This window comes from Lissotriton vulgaris, chromosome 8, assembly GCF_964263255.1.
Source record: "Lissotriton vulgaris chromosome 8, aLisVul1.2, whole genome shotgun sequence".
In the NCBI taxonomy this organism is placed as follows: domain Eukaryota; kingdom Metazoa; phylum Chordata; class Amphibia; order Caudata; family Salamandridae; genus Lissotriton; species Lissotriton vulgaris.
This window is the reverse complement of record NC_141696.1, coordinates 169,914,338-169,934,358: the sequence shown is the minus strand read 5'-3', so window position 1 is coordinate 169,934,358 and position 20,021 is coordinate 169,914,338. Positions and strand designations below refer to the sequence as shown.

Here is a 20,021-nt window from a genome sequence, read left to right as displayed (position 1 = left end):
CTACTTTGCAACACTGCACTCACCACCACTGAACTCTAAGCCACACTACTCTTCACTACTCCATTCTATGCTTCTCCACTCTACGCCACTGCGCTTTATTGCACTATACTCTACTTTGCACCTCTCTAAGCCACTGCACTCTATGCCACTCGACTGCACACCCCTGCTCTGTACATCACTCAACTCTACACCACTCCACGCCAGTGGACTCTACTCCACTCTACTCCACTGGACTCTACTATGCGTCACTCTAATCTACACCACTTCCGTTCTACGCATCATTGTATGCCACTGAATTCAATGCCACTGCCCTTCATGTCATTGCACTCTACACCTCTGTAATCTGCAACACTTTACACCAGTGCCCTATACACCAGTCTACACTACAACTCTTAAGTGTATGCCACTCTACGCCACTCCACACTATTTCACTCCAATACATTACCCTCTCTGTCACTCCACTCTAAAACACTCCATTCCACTATTCGCCACTCCACTCCATAACACTCTCCTCTACGGCACTACTCCATAACACTCTCCTCTACGGCACTACTTTTTAGCCATGCTGAACAGCAACCACGCAGGTGTAAAACATGACTAATACACATTGGCCAAGCCAATAGCTCCTGCATAGGCGAGACCTGTTGGATTTGCCAATGCTTGTTAATATTTATTACAAAAAATCATATGGTGGACATGGGGACCGAGCTAAGGCCATAAGAAAATAAATGCCACATCAAATGGCCAGTGCCTAGCTCTCAAGGATAAAGGCACCGTCAAGTGTGTTCACAGGCACAGTGAGCGGGCAGCACCTATGGCCAGAGTCTAGTCCATGTGCTTAGTGCCTGCTATACATGGTCTATGGGTCAACACACTAGGTTTAGGGACACAGAGCCATAGCACAGGGCAGTGCCTAAGACTATTACCTGTGCCCAGTTCCAACTACACAAAGTCAAAGGCCTTCTAGTGTTGTGCTCCGACCTTTGCAAGTTGTTTTTATTTTTTTCAAACAAAGTTCTCGAGTCACGAGATGCAGTGCGACTCCGCCTCTAGAGGGACATTACACATGGCACTGATTCCATGTCAGATTGTTTTTTTTTCACCATCTGGTTTGCACATGCACTGAGTAGACTCCAAGGTTTGACGTGACATCTTCTCCCTCTGCTAAGGTAGATCGCCAGTTCTGGGGGAGTAGGTGTGAGAAAGTGCCATCTTTCTTGCATGGTATGCCCCCACGTTTTGCTGATGTGCTTTGACTGAGTGTGCCCTGGGCTTCTGCCAATCAGGTGCCCAGGGCTCCTGCCAATCAGGTGCCCAGGGCCTGTGTTTCTTCCCTAAAACTGTATTGAAGCTAAAACCCAATTGGCATCTCTGGCCACATGCCAGCCCCTCATAAAAGGTACCATGGGTACCCAGGGCATTGTGATCAGAGAAGACCCTTAAGGGCTGCAGCACTTATTGTGCCACCCTTAGGGGCTCTGCATCCTGACACACACACATTGCCTTTACAGGATGAGTGTCCTAGTACAGAACTAACCAAAGAGTCGACATGGCACACCTCCCTGTGTGCCATGCCCACAACCCCGCTGCCCTGGCATACATCAGTCACCCCTCTAGCTGGGTGCCCTATGCCAGTGGTTGTGTGCACAGGTGCATGAGCCCGGTGCCCCTACAGTACCCAGGGCCATTCCTGGGCACTGTAAGTGCAGTGATGCCATTAAGAGTATATGGTGCTGGGAGGTTGTCATTACGAACTCCACAGAACCATAATGGCTACACTGAAGACTGACAAGTTTGGTTCCAAACTTCACAGCACATTAAACCCACACTGATGCCAGTGTGGGATGTAATGTAAGATGCACTACAGAGGGCATCTTAGAGATGCCCCCTGAAACCTAACCTTCAATCCACGTCCTGTCTTAGAGGCTTCCTCGGCTGCCACACAGCAGACATGTTGCTGGACCCTGGGTGGAGAGCCCCCGCTCTCATGGGCGTGCAACAATGCACAGGGCGAGGTGCTAGGTCTCCTCCCCCAGGATGGGCAAGGGGACGCTTCGAAGGCATGCCGCCTTTGTGAGCTTCTCCAGGCCACTTGCTGTTCTCAGCAACTGGTCCCCACCAGTTCTGACCCCCACTCTGGTGGGAAGACTGGCGGGAAACCCTACCTCAGGAAGGGGGGTGTGCCAGCCTGTGCCAACTCCACCACTCAGGTGGAAGAGGCGAGGTGAAGCATGACTCCGGGCTACCGCCATCTTGAAGATGGGGAGCCCTACTCAATCACAGCTAGGCTCCTGCCCCCCTCGCACTGGAGAAGAGCAGGTTAGGGGGTGTACCCACACCAGGACAGGGACCTACTGCTCCCTGCCCTCACCCTACCTATAACGCCCATAAATTTAGCACTTAGGGGCACTCTGAACCTTCCATCCTCAGATCCCAATTTCAAAACAAGCACGCAGACCAAGAAGAAGACCTGATGTGCAGCTGCTAAGAAGAGGACGACACCAACTGACTTGGCCCCAGCCCTACCGGCCTGTTGATCCTTGAACCTGCTCCTGCTGAATCCCGGCGTCTCCTGGGAACAGCAACCTCTAGAACCCCAGAGGACCTGCCTGCCTTGACCCTCTTAGAGAGTGGGACTCCCATGAGCAGCGGTTCTGGTCAAACCACAATACCCTTGGTGCCAGCCAGGAACCACGAATCCAGCCCACTCTGCACCCGCCGAGCCCGGCCTGTGCCCGAGGGGACAAAGACCCTGAGGACGTCCCACCGGCGAGTCTGACCTGGAATCCAGTGCCCAAGGACTCTTCTCGACGACCCTGACGACGCCTGCCGACTCAGAACCAGGGACCCCTCCAACCGCGACCAGCAGAGGGTAAGATTTCCCGACGTCCAAAGACACCCCTGCACCCTGTGCCAGACTCCGGGGTGCCTACCTCTCCTCCTAGATCCCAACTTACCCCTCGAAGTGTTGGTCGCTCCTGAAGAATCTCCGTCCCCAAGCCTGAAGCCTTTGTTCCCTTTGCAAGGTCTCCATTGATTAACATTGAGCGCCCGACGGCTCAAAAGCACCCTGCACCCAGCCGCCTGAGTGCCCCTGGCAGTGCAACCTTTGTCCTATTCTACTTCGCCATTTGCCCTGAGCAAGTGACCAGGAGCCCAGCTCCCACAGCCACGTGGCCTGCTAGCCAGCAGCCAACAACCACAGACCCCCTCTCATTGGATATCATTGGGCCTAACTACCTCTGCACCCGGCTGCCCCTGTGCCGCTGAGGATGTACCAACTGTACCTACCTGACCCTGGGAGACCCCTGAGTCTATTCCCAGGACCTTAACGCTGCCAGTCGAGTGTTTGCCTAAAAACCGATAACTCACTTTTCTTCCTTAGGCTAAAATTGACTGATATCACTCAGAAATTCTACTAAGTGTGGAGTTTTGGAACTTTAAAATATTCACCTAAAATCAGCCCAAAAAGAATTCTGATGTACTCACCTGTTATCAGAAGAGACCTCAGTGCTGCATCTTTTAGCCCAGCACAAACCCTGAAAAGTAATTTTTACTGTACTTACCAATAACCTGAATTTTCTTCCATAGGAATCCATTGACTGTTTTTCTGTGAAATTTCTTCTAAGTGTCGATTTTTGCAAACTAGAAATATTCTTTAAAAATCGTACCAACTACCAAACTAGAAATATTCTTTAAAAATCGTACCAACTACCAAAACGTAATTACTTACCTGTCTTAGATAGATGCCCCGGTGCTGAACCTAGGAGTCCAGTACTGGATTATTGGAAACTGTAACCATTGGATTCCAAAAGTCTAATGCCGTAGAACTCCGTACACGTGTCTAACACGTGTACGGAGTTCTCTACTTGTCTCGCCTACGTATCCTAAGTCGCAGGGGCATATCAATAAATATATCACATTTTTACTGCGGCAGTTGTTAAATGTCTTAGGTATAAGAGTCCTGCCACTGAATTTTAGTACTCCACTGTCTATGCAATGGAAGCAAATGGAGCAGGTTCCACATTTGTGGTTCCCACTCGCTACAGTGCCTCCTATGGTCAATTGTGTTTCTTTTGGAGTTTTGTAGGTTTTCACTAAGGAGTTTCTAATTGTTTTATTCCTTCTAATAGAAAACAGGGGTTTGTTTAACTGGGTTTCTGCATTGTAGTTTAAAATCTTCCAGTTCCTATTTACAATATTTTTGATTTGGTTGCTAATGTGGGAGTATTGCGTGACAAAGACTACTCTATCCATTGTGCTGTTCTTCTTGATCTTATTTTGGTCCAATAGACTATCTCTATCGTAAAAACGCGCTCTTTTTAATGATTGTTTAATCAATTTGTTGGGGTATCCTCTAGCTTTAAGTTTCTTTTTAGTATTCTCTGCATGATGGTAAAAGTCTTTTAGATCTGTACAATTTCTCCTCAATCTAAGGAATTCGCCGAAAGGAATGTTATTCTTTTGTGCCTTGGGATGATTACTCGTATATAGAAGTAAAGAATTCTTATCGGTAGGTTTTGTGTATAGCTTGACTTTTAACACATCATCATCACTCTTGAAGATGATATCGAAGAATTCCACTTGTTCATTACTATAATGACCAGTAAACTTGAGATTAGAGTCCCCCAAGTTAAGCCATTCGACAAACATATCAAGGTCACTGCTGGCACCGCTCCAGACGAAAATAATATCGTCTATGTAGCGGTGCCAGCTCGTGATGTTTCCGAAGAACGGGGCGACCTCGTTAAATATGTGTAGCTTTTAAAAGTTCCCTACATAAAGGCAAGCCAGACTGGGGGCACATGTGGCCCCCATGCTGGTCCCCTTTATTTGTAAATACAGTTCATCCCTGAACAGGAAAAAATTCCTCTTAAAGATGAGATGAATGCATGACAGGATAAAGCCCTTATTGCCCCCTTCTAAGTCCTCTGGCTCTAAGATGGAAGAAATAACATCCATGGTTCTGTTCTGAGGAATGTTCGTATACAGAGCTTCAATGTCCAGGGTGACCAGGAACTTGGTCACCCTGTTAAAGCTCTGTCCCTCAAACGTGGCTATGGCATGTGAAGTGTCTTTTAAATGTGACCTTTGTTTTTTTACTATTGGTTGATACCGCGACTATAATATAACAAAGTGGACCAAATTAGCAGCACTTTCTCGAGCGTGAACACGGGGCTGTCCATACGTATTGAACTTTTTTAAAGGTACATCTACCACTATTTACAGCCAATAGCGCGCCTTTTGCGTTGGTTGTAATTTGATACAGCCTCATTGGGTTAGCTTGGTACATTATACAGGAGGGTGTGTCAGTAATTAGCGCTCTATTCTTCCCCAGCTTTCCACAGGACCGTGAGAGGCTCGCGGTCAGCCAGAGGGTACTGCTAGCTATCAAAGCCTCCTTTTAAGAAATTGCCTACATTTTCGTAGAAAGCAATACCAGCAAGGGTAAGGTAGAACAATTGTATATTCAATTTGTTTTCTCACACAATCTCTAGATAAAGAGTACCAGTCTTTAGATTGTTCCAGAGGATGCAGTCTTTCCGAATTTATAGTGATACTACTTAACAGACACCTAAGTTATGCGCATTACCCCAGTAGGCTACTTATAAGAGGATATTGTTGGTCCTTAGAGTATCAACAGACCTGGGTACTAGTTCAATCAGCCAGGGGAGATGGAGTAATTCATTCCCATGGTTCTATGGTACTATCAAGGAGTGAATAAGAAATAAATAGAAAATAGACTCTCACATCTGGGTTGAATATAATAAATGATTTTGTTCACAATGAAGGAATATCCAGCGATATCTAATATTGTATAATATTGTAAGTTTTTATTAATCTGACTTCCCATACATTGGGGATGTACTAATTACATATGTATTCATTGTAGGGTTTGTATTTTCAGTTGACCCCCTTGATATGACAGAATATCTACAAGTCTTGATAAAGATGGTATAAACTGCTGTATCCATCGAAACGCGTCAACGCTCTCTTTACATACAATTCAAGGATCCGACACTGATGTTGTAATACAGATTTCATCTTTGTATATGACTAAGTGGATATATAGGATTTCGAATGTACATGTAGTATCAAACAAATGTTATGTTGTACATGTTTCTGTCTGTCGTTTTGATTATGCGGGTCATAATTGATTATGTATTAGCTATATTTTATTTGTGATTTTTACACTGTGTATCTGTGTTTTAATTTTAGGACATACATCATTTGTATTTTTAACTTCATATGTATGAAATTGTATTTGTAATAAATAGCAGAAAGATATAAATTTTCTTTTATGTTTTTCGGTATTGTATGTACATTCCTAAACTGTGAATAGGCATCAAGGGGATTTTTTCCGCATTTGGGAAGACTGCTGCGCCAGGAGGATTGCCACTTTTTGCTGAGGCTGACTACTACCAGGAACTGCTGCCCCAACTAGCGGAGCTACCCTGCTGATCTTGCCCTGCCAGAGGGAAACTAGAAATAACATCTCCAGAGTGTATCCATTATTTGTACTGTATGACCCCTGGTTATTGGACTATAGACATTCCCAGGACTGTCTCTACATCGCTGTGCGTGGGAATCCGCTTTTTGCCCTTGAGATCACCGCTGCTGGCCAGAGTTCAGCACGTCATTAAAAGCACCCCTTTGCGCTGTGCGGGGGTGCCTGATCTCTACTGACAACCGGATTCAAAATTGCCCCCGAGATCACCGCCGCTGGTCTGAGTTCAGGGCATCATTAAAAATACCCCCTGTGGCGCTGTACTTAGGTGCCTGCACTCTACTAAGGACCGGACTCAAAACTGCCCCATGATCACCGCCACCGGCCCGGTGTGAGAAGTTAACTGGCATATGATGTCCACTAGTTCTACTGGGCACCTTGCACCAGTCTAATCGACCCTTATTGATGGTTGTAAAGTCAACCTTATAGAAAGCTATCCTAGTGGTAACATGGACCAGCAGTCATCAGGCTAAGACTTTAAAGGCGAAGTTTATCAAGTTGTTTTACCAATTATAATCCCTTGAATACCAAATGAAAGGACACCACACAAGGTATATATCAAATATATATGTATTTATTCTAAACACAACTCCCCTGCACTCTTTATGAGGTCAGAGGTAAAAGTACAATACAATTTACTTACTTAGCATATGATAAGTTGCTGAGTATAAGTTTTGCCCTAGGGGCCTCACAAACCATATACTAAAATAGTGGTATAAGAACCACGTCTGGAATAAAAGGTAGGCCTAGGACCTAGGGAATCGCTGGGGCTACACTAAACAACCAAAGGTTAGGAAGTAGGAGGCCCACGGGAGACGCGTGCAGTGTCTAAACACAGCCGCGAGTTACCATTGACTTTCTATGGGAAATAAAGAAGTTAAAAATTACAATTTAAGGGCACTTCCGGATGGACTACGATGAAACCCCTTTAGACTCTGGAGCACCCAAGGAGCGGGTAGCATTACCGACGGAGCAGGTCTAAGGGAGCGCTCGCGGCCGCCGCCTCTGGGGAACACAGATAGGGGCGTGAACGCCCAAGTGCATATATTGCGCATGGCAGACTTAGCACCGATCACGAAGGCAGCGCTTCAGATGACTGAACCTTTGGGGATTCAGCAGTGTAATTTAGACCCAAACAAGTAGCGTAAGCGGCCCTGGGCACTAGGAACAGCGCCAACATTAAAGGACCTCATTATTCTGAGCCCATAACTCGTTTTCCCACGTGACTTTCCTCACTACCTGAGACTAAACTAGTAACCTCATGAACATTGTTCCAAAAGACTCACAGAACCTGCAGGTCTATTCCAGGGTTACAAAAAACACTCAGAGAATACTGCACAAGAAAAGCCCTTGGCATATGTGAATTTCCTGTGAATTGATCTTGCCTAAAACTTGAGATAAAGATATTTATATTTTTATAAATCACTGGTGTGGTGTCTATTTGTGGTGTTTCACTGTGTTATGGTGGGTGGGTGTTACACAAATACTTAACACATTGTCTCCGGAAGTTTAGCCTACCTGCTCTGCGCCAAGCTACCAGAGGGTAGTCTGGGGGTATTCTGAGACCTACCCTGTCGGAACCGGTGGTCCCTACTTGGACTAGGGTAACTTACCCCTGCCAACTGGAGACCCCGTTTCTAACAGAGAGTGACTGCAATCGTCAAGATGGTAGGCACTGAAGAGTGGGATTCACCTCGCCTCCCCTACCTGAGAGGTGGGGTTGACAGAGATGGGCACACCTTCTGGGCTGCTTTAATTTTTCCTGCATGTCTTCCCGCTGAAAAGGAGGGGAGACAGGAAGGGGGCCTGCTCCAGATAGCAGGAAAGGCTGGGGGTCACATTACAAAGGTAGCAAGGCTTTTGAAGCTCCCCTGCCACAGATGGCTCTTCCTGACCTGGAGGAGGTGTGACCACCTCCTTGGATGAAAGGCTTTGTTTCTGGGTTCAGGGAGCGAAGGCTACCACCCCAGGGGACCAGAAACATGTCTCGGATGGCAGGCTGGTGTGCACCAGTCAGGGAGCCCACCAAAGTCTGGTCATTTTTCAGCGGGCATCTCCAAGATGCCCTCTGAGTTCATTGTATAATAAATCCCACACCGGCATCAGTGTGGGTTTATTATGCTGAGATGTTTGCTCCCAAACTTCCCAGAATTCAGTAAAGCCATTATGGCGCTGTGGAGTTCGTAATGACAAACTCCCAGGCCATATACTCTTTTATGGCTTTACTGTTCTTACAATGTCTAAGAATGGATTTAGACACTGTAAGGGTACAGTGCTCATACAACTATATCCTCACAAATGGTATAGTGCCCCCAGCTAGAGGGGTGTCTTACCTATACTATAGGCAGTGGATTGCTGGCATTGCACATAGGTATGTGTGCCATGTCAACTCTTCACTTTTCTGTATACCAAAACATGCAGCCTGCAATGGGGGGGATGTGTGTGTGTGTGTGTGGGTAGGTAGGTAGGTAGGTAGGTTGGTAGGTATGGGACATCTCAGGGTGGCCCAATATATACTGCAGCACTTAGTATCCTTCCCTGGTCACAGTGCCATTGGTACAATGGTACCTTTTACAAGGGACTTACATGTGGCCAGAGAGGTGCCAATTGGGGGCACAAAGGTACGGTTTTGGGAAAGAACACAGGCCCTGGGAACCTGATTGGCAGGAACCCTGGGCACAGCAAGTCAAAGTGCATCAGAAATCTGGCAAAAAGTGGGGGGAGGGGGTTACTGCAACAGAAACCCAGCTTCCTGCAGTGTCCATGCACAATATCCCTCAAGGGGAGAAGTCACTTCGCATCGAGTAACTCAAGAACTGTCTTCAAAGGAAAACAACTTTCAAACGACCAAGCCCAACACTAGATGCCAGAAGTATACTAAGCAGGTTATTGTAACACACACAACGTAACTCGCACCAACTGCCATGCTGAAAACACCAATTTGACAAGGGTACAGAATCGAACATAGGAGTGATCAAGATAACAGCTTTACACCACGGCAGGTGACATATGTAATGGTGGTGTTATATGCGTTTAGCATAACTTCATAACATGTGGAACAGAAATGAATACCAAGTCTTTCTTGCTGTTGAGGCATATTCTCAGTATGGGATTGCATCAGCTGTAAGAACCTGATGGGTACAACTTTGTAATATCAGTATAACCTCTCTGTTTTTTCAGATCCAGAGAGCAACTGCAACAATTATTGAACCTACTGGTGAATCTGATTGTCCTTTAAGGTTTACTTCCGGTTTGGTGGTAGCACTAGATGTCGATGCTACTCTGGAACATGTTCAAGATCCTCAGAACACGGTGAAGGTGCAGGTATGAATTATTTTTATGTTTAAAAGAAATCTAGGATTTCTAAAAAGTTTTGCGAAATGAAAAACTGTGTAATGGTATTATTAATTTCTATAATTTTTCTGTAGAGCACTGGTTGTGTGCAGTTTGTGGGGTGATGTACAAATTGTTTTGTGATTTTTTTTTCCTCTCTGAAGCATTTTGACCATCTCTTAATGTAGGGAGCATCCATTATTCAACTAAAATTTGCATCTTAAAATCCTAATTTTTTTAATGAGATTTCCATTTATAGTCATTACAATTTGAACTCACTTTAATTATTTGACAATATTTGGGATCCAGAGCACTTTTGCAAAGAGAAATTATTAGATTTCTCAGCCGCTTACTCCCTGGACAATATTAATCCTATAAGGCATTTTCAGTGCCTGACTCATGACTAACCTATAGCACACAAATCATCAATAGCTGACAAATTTACAGGTTTCACAATGCAGAGTTGCTCGCTGTCCAGTGTCCTAGTGGTTATGTCACAGACTGTAAAGTACTGTTGGTGCTAGGAGCTAGTTTATAATTCGCAGTGAGTGGTACCTTCAGTGACTCAAGTTGTGTGGCGCCCATACAGTATTTTGTGTTCTTTTCAAAGAGTCGCAGCTAAGCAGGTTGGAGTGCAGGGGGACTCCCAAATGTCTTTGTAGGTTGTGTGACCGAGTAGTTACATAATCATCTTTTCTAGCTCTTCTTCAGATTAATTGCTTTAATCCGATCTCTGATTAAGATGGAAGCCAAGCCCCCATCGATGGCCAGGCACCATTTTGCTTTCAGTAAGGCAAGTGCTCAGCACTTACAGAGAACTGTTTTTATATACTGCAGTAGTTCAACCAGTGGAGGCTGGTGTGCCAGCAGTCCTGTCATAAGGAACAGAGACTTAAACAGCTCAGACGAGTACTTTGCTCCTGTTCGGCATGACCAAGGCTAAGTGAAGGAATCCCACCTCCTTTGTATAAGAGTGACAGCACCTCAAATCTTCCCCCAATTGTCTTTCTACCAAGCCTTTTGGAGTGTAGTAGATCGTGTGCAGAAATTTGTAGTAAATGCCTGTTGTTAAATGATACTTCCACACTGTGTGCAGTGCAGCGTACCCATTGTTCATTACTAACCTGCACATCTAAGTACAATTTCCACTTACTCATGTCCTTGATGTCACGTCATAGTCAACCGTATTTTGTAGTCTGGAAACTTTGTGTTGTCTGGTAGGAACAGTTATAACATGCCTAAGGGTAAGGACAGGGGGAGGTTATTGAGGGTATGCTACAAATTTGGGTCTGCAGTAGGTGCCTAGACAGTAGTAGTGGAAGGTATCTTGTGGTTAATTTGGGAAGTGAGTGCTGTCATCTGCGATGATAAAAATATACTTTCAGAGACTAAGCCTTCTAATGTGTTGTGACCTAAATTTACCAACTGTGTTTTTGGCTTTTGTTTTCATGGATGGGAGAATAGAAGGATTCTCCTGAACCATCTGAGCAGGAGAGTATAGGATACCAATAGTCCAATACCTCTTACTTTATTTAGTTTGTGCCATATCCAGCCGGTGTAGTCCACTGGGTCATAACTACCAAGGGTTCTTTTGCCAAGATGTTCCATTATTGTGTTGAGGGTGTTCTTTTATATGCAATATCTCTTTCTATTACTAAATGAGGCAGAAATGGCATTGGGTGGACCAGTAAAGAGAATAATGGGCTTGCATTGAAAGGCATGGCTTTTCAAAGCTGGGCACTGTGAAGCAACCTAGTTTGTGGTGGTGTTATTCTGCCTCATTGTGTGATTAATCATTTCATTAAAGCTATTTGGTCCACTAATGATAACGGGAGACAAATCCAGTGGTGTACCTGGTCTGCTATTTTGGTTCACATAACACCATGATTGTCTTTAATAGCATGTTGCACTTCTCTATGCACAGAAATGGCACAGTATTTTATTGCTGATGAGCACAATTGTGTTTTGCTTGTTTTTTCCTCCCTGAGTGAACCATTAAATTGATGTACCCACGTAAATTGTGTGCAAGGTTAGCTAAGGAAGATCTTTAACAAATAATATTATATTGTCTGCGTACATTAACCGTAACATTCCATGAGAATGAAGCAAAGTCCCCATGCTGAGTGGACACAAGGAGATGATGGAGCGTGCTTTTCAGACACTCACCCCCAGTCAGAGATCTGGGTTGAATCTATCATCGTCATCAGCCAGGCTAGCTTGATCCAGTGGCAAAGTGAGCAAGGGACCCACGTCTGTGCATACCCTGCCAACTAGTGGTGATAGTGGAACATGACCACAAGTGGCTCTATCACAATCACAAACAGAATTTGTGAAAAAATACCACCTCATCGGGTAGGGGCTTTGACCTGTGCAGCTAGTATTCCATTAATGCAAATGTGGGCCTTAGGTGTGCATATATAGCTTTAAACACCCAAGCATATCCCAACTCAAGCCCAACTGCTCCAGGACCATAAATCGAAAAGTAAACTCTAATGAATCGAATGCCTTGGTGGCACGTAAGAAAACAGACACTTCACTTACCTCCAGTATTAGCTGGGCCATAACCGAAAATTCTAAGATTCTGAAATGCAATAAGAACAATCATTTACAATGCAGTAGGTCTCGCATTTATGAGAGTTTGAGCTATCAGCATTGTAAATGACAATGCCTTTTATTTCTGTGTTGTTTTTAAAACCGATAAATAAATGTAATTGTCGTTTACAATGCCAATTGCTTTTATTCTTGCAAATGCGAGACCTATTGCATTGCAATTGTGTGCTATAGGTCTTTTTAAAAGCGTTAGGACAGAGCGTGTCCTGCCTGCAATTGCAGGTAGGACAAAGCTATTTGAGAAAATAGTGCTTGGAGGCTGTAATTAAAGCCTACCGAGAAACAATGTTGTATCCTCCCATGGCGGCACCCCCTGTTACGTAACGTAACAAGGGGTGCCGCCATGAGAGGTTACAACATGAGACAAGGCGGTACTAAGGAGGGACTAATAAGCCCTTTGACCAATAAACAGCCACAGTTTACAGTGGACAATGACACAAGCCAATGGAAAATGTGGGCGGAGCTTCATGCCCCTTCCTTAATTCAGCATGCCTCGCAGAGCAGCGCATGCGCTGCCCATGCTCGACCTAAAAAGGTATCCTTCTGAACCACATGTACCTCCAGAGCAAAAGGCTTGGCACAGTGTAAATTAAGATTTGGGCACTAGGGGCATTTATCTGTAGGCAGCTAATCAGTGCTGCAGTGAATACAACACCCCTGTCAGAGTACCAATGCTGCCATGCCTTATCCATTTGTAGACCTTTCTATCTGTGCTGGGCAGAATTTGTGCTAGATGCAGAAGTTAATTACCTTCCGTTTCTTCGAGAGTACCTTGCTTTGGTTACATACCAATGATGAAATGCAGAAGACTAGATGAAGTAGCAATAGAATCCTTGAAAGCAGTAGACCTAGAGAGATTTTATTTATGGATTTATTTACATGGTTTTCTAAGCTACAGACCAAGCCCTGGATTAGATTTCCTCCCAACTCTATCCTATTAATAGGACAGTGAAAAAGGACTGTATGTGATCTATAGACCCTAAAAGCCATTTGCTTAAAATATTGAAATTTTCTTTGAGTTTTTGGCATTTAAGAGCTATAATCAGTACTAAATAGTGTATTTTATCCTGAAATCTCCATCACACTTTTTCTCCAAGTGTATTGCAGCAGTGGCAGCTCATTTCAGATATAAAAAAATATTCATCTATCCATCCTGGTCATATGATCTGGGTGAGCAAGAAGGTCAGTGTAGGCCTGATAGAACTCAGAGGACAACCGTCTCTGACCAGGGATGTTCAGAGAACTAATGGCAGTTAATACTTTGTTTTTGGTCAAATTGACATTAACTGGTTCTCACTGTTATGGGAAAGTAGGGTATTATTGAGCCTATGTGCTCGTTTTGGTAAATACGAAGGTATTTTCAGTGTATAGTTATTCATGAAATGGGCGGAAGCAATCATTAATCTTGGACTGTGATGGGAAACCTTGCCAAACTCTGATCTACTCTGTCATCTTCAAAGATGTTCTTTTTTTTTAAGCAATGCTTGTCATTCTCAGTTTCAAAATTCTATTCAATCCCTACCTTTTTAAGGTCTCGCCTACGCAGCGTGCATGTGCTGCATAGGAGGAGACCTCTTGAAATCGATTAGCTTTTTCATCCAAAAATGTGCATGCATTGCATTGTTTTCAATGGCAACGGGTGCACGTTTGGCGATTCCCTTGCGGGAGTGAGCTGTGGCGACATCTGTTTGTAATTAACTTGCAAACAGATGGTGGCCCTGCTCGCTCCCGCAAGGGAAACACTGTATATGCTCTCAGCAGTACTTTTACCCCCCCGCTCCCCCCTCTCCCCCCACTCGCTCGTTACTTTAGTGCTGGCAGCCCTGCATGGTGCTCCTGCCGCCGCCTTGTGCTCACACTTCAGGGGAACGAGCTCAGCTGCTGCCCCATCGTTGCTGATATGCCTTCATTTTCCGACCCACTTTAAACTAAGGCTTTGTTTACGCATACCTCGTTAAAGCAGTAATTAGATGCTATCTGGGAATGTGATCATGTCAATAAGAGGCCGCATCTCTCGTTTATTTTTGTTTGCCCTGTGAGGTGGTAGTAGAGATAGATCTTATTTGTGCTTTAAGTGACCTTGATACAAACTCCGTCAAATGCCATGTGTTTCCAATTCAGAAGAAAAAGAAACAGAAACGCATGACAAGCCAGAGTTTGTGTATGTTTTTTCGGAAATATAATCCATGTAGTGTGTGTTTGCGTGCGCGCATTCTGAAGTCATGCCTGTCTGTCTGCTACAGGTTGCAAGATTAAAAGAACCAGCAGTTTTTCACTTTATTTAATGTAATTAGGCAATTGCCTAGTGCAGCTAGCGCTCGCTGGCTTCCTTCTCCCCAACAATGCAGCCTATGACTGGAGTGGCATTCCACGAGTCGAGGAGCGTGCACCCACGACAAGATGGCGTGCTCTTGGCAGCAAGTGCAGGACGATCTGAGCAGCTGCCGTTATTTTGTCAGAGAAGGTGCAAACGTTGAACTTGCTGATTAAGAACTGCCAGCACGCTTTCTTCAAACGGTCTTGTTTTCAGGAAGTTTTAACTTAACTTCTTCACATTTTTAACTTCTTCACCCAACCCATTGTGGCATGAGACCGGCTGAAAATAGTTGTACTGGCACACACGGTATTCTGCTAGAGTCGACATGCCAAGTTGTCCAGCGGAGCTAGCTTTCTACTTAGTAGGTGAGCTAGACGATGATGGAATATGTAGAGTGGACTGACCGTGCCTGTCGCCCCTGGTAGGGTGAACACAGCATACATGCCAATAGACCGCATTCAGACAGACTCCCGATTTGTGTAGCAAAAATGGGTTTATTTTGGCTGTCTCCCCCCTGAAATTGCATTTTCTCCAATGGGGAAAAGGCATTTTCCCGATTATTTTTTATTTCCCACTTTCCTCTTCTAAAAAGTGGGCATGTTGGACACAGGCTGTATATTGAAGGTATGCAAGATAAAGTACAACGTGAACTATAACATGGCTTTCGAAATGGTTTTTTTTAACATTTATTGTTCCGAAATCAATCTGTATTTTTAACTAGATGTGGATAAGCCACTGAAAGCTTGAGCCTGTAGCCTAGCACTGGCTAAGCTCAAGACCCTGTTGGAATCTCAAGGCCATAAATGAGCCGAGCTTTCATGTGGATTCTGGCTGTCCGCCTCCGCCTGGGATGTTTTGTTAGAGCCAGAGCTGCCAACTTGGGAACTAGGCTAGTAGTATTGGCTCAACATCATGTGATTCTGGAAAAATCACTTAAACTCCCCATGTCTATAGGCAATGCATGTGACGATGTGTGGTGTAACTTATGCTCATGTGAAGCAATCCAGTACCCACGGGTTGATTTTGCACCGTATTTAAACAAGCATTGGCATAGCCAATAGGTCTCGCCTTTGGGACCTTATAAGTGTTTAGTTATCCAGCACAATATCCTTGGTGCAACAACAGCAAGTGTTGCATGGCTAAACACTTATAAGGTCCCAAAGGCGAGACCTATTGGCGGTGCCAATGCTTGTTTCAATGAGTGTCCTCTTTACAGGAGTAAGGAGAGAGAGTGCTCCAAGGTCTCTTTCCTGTTCAAGGTGGACATTCTGGAAATACAGACCCCTTGGATGTACCATCCCATTCTATCATCTCTGTGATACCAAGACAAACATTTTATTAAATCTACTTTTGCATAAGGAAGAATGGTTAAATTCAAGCTGACTATGAGGTACATGCAGGCAACCTAAATTGAAAAAATACTAGGAGGTTAATATTAGAGAATCAAAAGGACCTGCAAGAGAGTCTTTGTGTATGAACAGAGATATTTTCCTGACAATTCACAAAACAAGTCCGCAAAATAGGTTATTAGTTTACGTAAATATTGTCTCCTCTTAGAGTAGCATGGTGACCAAAATCAATTAAAATATTGTGTCCTGGTGTGGTCTACAAGCACATAAACAGTTGTTAAATTTCAAACACAAGCAAAATGTTAGAATGCTTTAAAAAGCTATCCCTGCCCATTCCCATCAATTTAACTAGGGGTCAGATGTGCTGCTACCATGCATAATAAGACATTACTCATGGGAGAATTATGCTCCATTTCCAATTACAAAGCACTGCATACATTTCCATCACAACAGTGAGCGTAGTGTCTGCTATCTAAGTTCCAAATAATTTACTTTCTATAAGGATGGCAACCAGGAAGGCTAGCACATGGATTAACAAGCACAGACCCTTTAATCAGCTTGAATGTATTACCATATTGTGCAGGGATCAAATGACAATACATTAAAACATTGAAACCCTGAGGGGGGCGTGGCTAGCCAGCCAACATGGCGGACGCGTTTGAGTAGAGCTCCGCATCCAGACCCCTTATTATCCTGGCATTTACCCTGCAGGAGGTGTTTTTCGAATCTGCACTATGTGGGACTGGTGCGGGGACGCAGTGGGGAGCCCCTGGAGCCCAGCAGATCCCGCTCTGGGGCCACAGTGAAGAAGGCGGGTGGCGAACGGTAGTAACGAGGCCCGCGGCGAGTGACCCGAAAGGCTCCAGCGACCGCTGAAGTAACCGACCGCGGCTGAGGGAGGCTGGGCACTGTTCTGGGCCCTGGGCTTTCCGTGAGCCTAGCGGAGAAATCAGTACTGTGGCCAGTAGTGAGCGGCGGTGCGGCCGGCCGAGGCGGCTAGCATCGTGCATTGAGCGGCCGGGGGCCGCGGTGGCTCTTGTGGCCGGTGCAGGATGGAGCCTGGTGCCGCCATTTGGTGCCTGAGAACTGTGTAAGGCCTCTCCACTCCTCTGAGCCAGAAGCGGCTGCAGGACGGAGGGAGACATTCCCGCGCTGGTGCCTGCCGGAGCGACTGCTGGATACATCCTCCACACGGTGAGGAGCGGGACCCGGGGTGGATCGGAGGAGCCCCGTGGAAGACCCGCGGCCTGGTGGCAATCGCCGCCCTGGGACGATTCGGCGGTGGTCGCGGAGCCTGGAGACCTGAGGGGTGAGCTGAGGCCTGTAAGGCGCGAGTGAGCGGCAAAGGGAGCGACTCTGAGCGCATGTTGAGCAGCGGAGTGGACTGCGGGCTGCGCTGCTCTCGCACTGACAAGGCAGGGTGCGACCAGTGCCTGCAGTCTGACTTGCTACAAGCGGGAGAGGCGACTTGGACGTGAGGCTGCAGCTGGGGGCTACGCCGGTGGAGACTGTGGGGTGAGGCCAGCCAGGGATCTGCGGTGACTGGCGGTCCCGGGCCAGTCGGGAGCTGGGCGCCACTCTGACCGGCATGATGGAGGGACATTGAACTGTACAAACTGCAGTGCCGGGTGGTGATCGTGGTCGGCTGGGTGGCCATACTTAATACCCCCTGGCTGTGACTGCTGGGACAAGACTGTGCGCCCGCAACCTGGCACAGCGAGACCTGGGCGCCATTTTTTTTTGGGGCGTTGGTGCCATTTTCGTCACCGCCGCTCTTTGGGTGGCTCATACCCGGTGCATGCCTGACGCCACGCCAGGAGACAGCGTCAGGAGTCCGGGACACATAGGGGTGGAACAGGCGTACCCGCTGCCGGGGACATTGAGGTGTAGCAGTTGCGGTTGCTCGTAAAGGGGGCATTGGTGAAGGAGACTCTGGAAACTGAGAACCCTTGGATGGGACTGCTGGTACAGGGGCCCCTGGAGGGTCGGAAAGGGCACACCCCGCTAGAAAGTGAGGTGCTGGTTGGTCCACTGCCGGAGGCACCTGTGGGGCGAGCACGGACTGTTGGGCGCTGGGGCCTGCCGTGCGTTGGCGCTTGGCTCGGATCGGTGACTCCCCCTGGCAGCAGCTGGTGGCACTGGACTGGTGAGGTGCCCTCTCCATTGGCACTTTGGTAAGGGCCTGGCGTTGGGGGACGGGCGGCTGTCAGCAGGTGTGGATGCCTTCTGCGCAACAGCTTGCGATGGGCAGGCTCAGGGATAAATCCCTGCAAAGCAGCAGGTCGCGGATGGACTGGGCCCGTCGCATGGATCACAGGGCGACTATCTGGGTCCGGCGGGGGCCCTTGCGGCCAAGATAGATTCCGTGCTGGCTGCGGTGGAGCGCATAGGCACCACGCTGGAGCAAACAAAGACATCCCTTGAGGCCCGAATCGACATGGTAACGCCAGACTTTACATTACTCCACGCCGACCATCGCAAATTGGTGGAGTCAGTCGCCGAGCAGCGCCAGTCGTTCCAAGAGGTGCAGCCGGTGGTGCATCAACATACCTCGGCGCTCCAAGACATCATCGATAGGGTACATGTGCTGGAGGATCGCATGGAAGACGTGGAAGGGCGCTCCCGGCTCAACAATGTTCGAGTGGTCGGGCTTCCGGAAGGCGAGGGAGGGAAAGACCCGGAGCGGTACATTGAGTCCTGGCTGAGAGACCTCCTGCCCCCGGAGGTGTTGTCCTCCCACTTTGTCGTGGAAAGAGCGCATAGGGTGCCAGCGCAGAAGCCTCGACCTGGCGCCCGACCTCGCCCTTTTCTCTTCAAATTACTCAACTATCGTGATCGGGATGTGGTGCTGCGCGAAACAAGGAAGCTGGACAATCTGACGGTGGGGAACAGCCGTGTGATGTTTTTCCCTGACTACACGGCAACAGTGCAGAGACGGAGGAGCACATACCTGGCGGTGAAAAAGCAGCTGCGGGAGCTGGGTCTGCTGTATTCCTTGCTGTTCCCCTCTCGACATCGAGTGATCACCAAGGAAGGGGCCCGCTTCTTCGACGCGCTGTCAGATGTATGGGACTGGTTGGAGGAAACGGGGCAATGGAAGGGCGCACGACCTGAGAGCACGGAAGGGGGATGGTGAATGGCAGGTGCAAAAGTCGAGAAGACCCAGGAAACGAGGCGCTCGTCGAGGCCAGAGCATCGGCCCGGCAGTGCCCAGCCTGGAGAAAATGCGGCTTGAGCGGCAGGAAGCACTCGAAGCGGTTGTGAATCTGGGAGTAGAGCAGGGCGTGGGCCGACTGACCTCGCAGACACGCAGTGAGCCGGACATGAGCAGCCAGTCATGCCCATCAACTGTGCTCTCCGACGTAATGGTCATGCCTGTGGTAACATGGTCATGCAAACAGCTGATCACCTTATGTAAAGTGCACTGCGGCAAACGCACTAGGGGACTCACCCGTGACTTAGCACCTGCTTGGGATGTGTTACCCATCTTACTGTTGTGCGCGCTGCTGAGATAGGTTGGCTTTTCTCCATACATGCTAGCACTGCTGAGGAGCGTTGTAAGGCTGCTGGATGGAAGATGTAGCTCCTGGGCCGAGGCTAGTAGGCGCTGCATGTTTATCCCCCTAGCGGGCTTTCTCACAGGCGTCCCGCACTGGCCCAGCGCAGTCGCAGGTCTTAGGTACTCCGAAGCACCTCCCGCGCTCTCAGGCGATCTAAGTTGGGGTGCAGGGTAATGGGATAGTTGGCAGCGCATGCACCCAGACAGCAGCCACGCTGAGTTCAACCCACTCTTGTGAGGTGGATCTAGTTAAAGTTTGCCAGGGACTCGCCCTTCTTGTTCTATTGTTTGTGTTTGTTCACATGTTTCCGATGCGGCGCACGGACCTCCCTTTCCTCGCTGGCG

The 20,021-nt window shown here is 47.2% G+C and overlaps 1 protein-coding gene across 1 annotated transcript in view; it reads left to right on the top strand.

The window, feature by feature from the left end:
- INTS4 (integrator complex subunit 4) overlaps positions 1 to 20,021 on the top strand; it is a 358,899-nt gene that overhangs the window by 295,180 nt on the left and 43,698 nt on the right. The window contains exon 21 of the mRNA XM_086933901.1: positions 9,689 to 9,832. Coding sequence (XP_086790027.1) covers positions 9,689 to 9,832 — 144 coding nt within the window. The remainder of the gene's footprint in view (positions 1 to 9,688; positions 9,833 to 20,021) is intronic.